We start from the raw sequence: 2,154 nt of genomic DNA, 5'->3' as shown, positions 1-2,154 counted from the left end.
TTCCTTTATCAATATTCATGAAAAGACTGAATTCTTGATTGCAGATATTGCTTTATTGTTCTGTTATTACAACGAGTTTTATAGTTAAATTTTGTGGAAATATTATTTTTTCATTACACTTTATGTGTTTCAAATCATTTAATCATTTTGTTTCACATACAAATCGGCATCCATACGGCGTATATTACTTTAAGTCAGTGACTCATGTCTCGATTTACTTCATTCAGGGTCATCTAACCATTTGAAAAAACCCAGTGATGGACCCCCTCGACAGAGCTCAAGTTCTCCTCCTTTGTGACCTGTGTGAACGAGCTGCATTACAGAGTCATTGTGAACTTTGTCAGATTAACCTGTGTAAGGCCTGTGTAGGGGAGCATCTCTCTGATTCATCTAAAAGACACAATGTTGTACCATACAAACACAGAACTTCTATTCCTAACATTAACTACCCAAAATGTCCAAACCACACCAAGAAACATTGTGAACTTTACTGTGAGAAATGTGACATTCCTGTCTGTTCTACCTGCATCTCCTCTGAAAAACATTATGGACATAAATTGACAGATGTCTTACATAATCCCAGATATATGAGAGAAATTCTAAACAACGATTTGAAAGAATTAGAAAAAAGAATATATCCTAAGTATGAAGAAATTACATTAGATTTAAACTCTGAAAAAGTAAATTTGGAAAAACATTATAAGAAACTGACAACAGCTGTTAGCAAACAAGGAGAAGACTGGCACAGAGAAATCAACATCATTGTCAACAAACAGAAATCTGAAATTTATGAGATGAAAACTAAACACCTGGCTGCTCTATATAGACAGGAAAAAGAAATCAAACAGATTACATCTGATGTAAAACACAGCATACTTGATTTGAAAAAAATACTTGATTCTAATGATGTCTCGCTAACCTCTACATACAAATCTAGGAATACTGAATTCAGAAGTTTGCCCCCTGAAGTCAATATTTCATTACCAATTTTTTCTCCTAATCAGATCAATACAGAACAGCTCCATCAAATGTTCGGTTTTCTGTCAGCATTATATATTACAACGGAAGAACATGGCTACTCAAGGAAGACACAAGAAGTAACCTATCCTCCAGTCAAACCATTGTTTGATGAAACAGAGCTTATCACCGCCATAGACACTGGGTATCGCAGTCTATACAGTGTTACCTGTCTCAGTGATGAAGAAATCTGGACATGTGGGAATGACAAAGTCATCAAACTCTACAACCTCCAGGGTAAATTACTGAGGTCAATCCAAACCAAGTCTGGGTATATACCATGCGATATAGCAGTGACAAGGAGTGGAGATCTAGTTTATACCGACCCTGAAACAAGAACTGTAAACATAGTGAATAATGACCAGATACAGGAAGTGATCAGACTCCAGGGGTGGAAACCTTACTATGTATGTGGTACCTCCTCTGGTGACCTCCTGGTTACCATGCTCAGTGATGATGATAAACAATCATAAGTTGTCCGTTACTCTGGCCCTACAGAGAAACAAACCATTCAATTTGATATAAAGGTAAACCTCTGTATTCATTAACTACCTATGCTAAATACGTCAGTGAGAACAGGAACCTGGATATCTGTGTGGCTGACTGCACAGCCCATGCAGTAGTTGTGGTTAATCACGCAGGGAAGCTCCGATTTAAATACATTTGTCGTAACTTGGGATCATTTAATCCATGCGGCATCACAACAGACAGCCAGAGTCAGATCCTGATACCAGACAGTGATAACCTCTATATGCACATCCTAGATCAGGACGGACAGTTCCTCCGTTTCATTTATAACTGTAACCTACGGGATTCATGGAAAGCATGTGTAGACACTAAAGACAACCTCTTTGTAGCTGAGTATAGCAGTGGTAAAGTGAAGAAAATCCAATATATGTAAACAATGTGTTTTAAATGATGACGTGTTGAGATAGAATTTTTTCCAAAGACCAAAATCTCAAGATGTTATTTAATTCAGGATCACTTTCCAGTGCTCAATGACATGTGTGTGTGTGTTTGTGTGTGTGTGAGGGTGTGTGTGTGTGTGTGTGTGTGTGCGTGAGGGTGTGTGTGTGTGTGTGTGTGAGAGAGAGAGAGAGAGAGAGAGAGAGAGAGAGAGAGAGAGGGTGTGTGTAT

At 38.1% G+C, this 2,154-nt stretch overlaps 1 protein-coding gene across 1 annotated transcript; it reads left to right on the top strand.

The window, feature by feature from the left end:
- Positions 1–257: 257 nt before the first annotated feature.
- LOC134264567 (uncharacterized) lies at positions 258–1,889 on the top strand (the record flags this gene model as incomplete). Its single annotated transcript, XM_062746859.1, has 3 exons — positions 258–680; positions 1,005–1,431; positions 1,545–1,889. Coding segments are annotated over exons 1-3 (1,195 nt in total), but the record flags the coding sequence as incomplete, so codon positions are not given.
- Between the last annotated feature and the right edge of the window lie 265 nt (positions 1,890–2,154).

Source organism: Saccostrea cucullata, unplaced genomic scaffold (genome assembly GCF_032062105.1).
Source record: "Saccostrea cucullata isolate Sc308-1 unplaced genomic scaffold, CSIRO_AGI_Scuc_v1 ctg10871, whole genome shotgun sequence".
NCBI lineage: Eukaryota > Metazoa > Mollusca > Bivalvia > Ostreida > Ostreidae > Saccostrea > Saccostrea cuccullata.
This window is presented reverse-complemented; position numbering and strand designations above follow the sequence as displayed.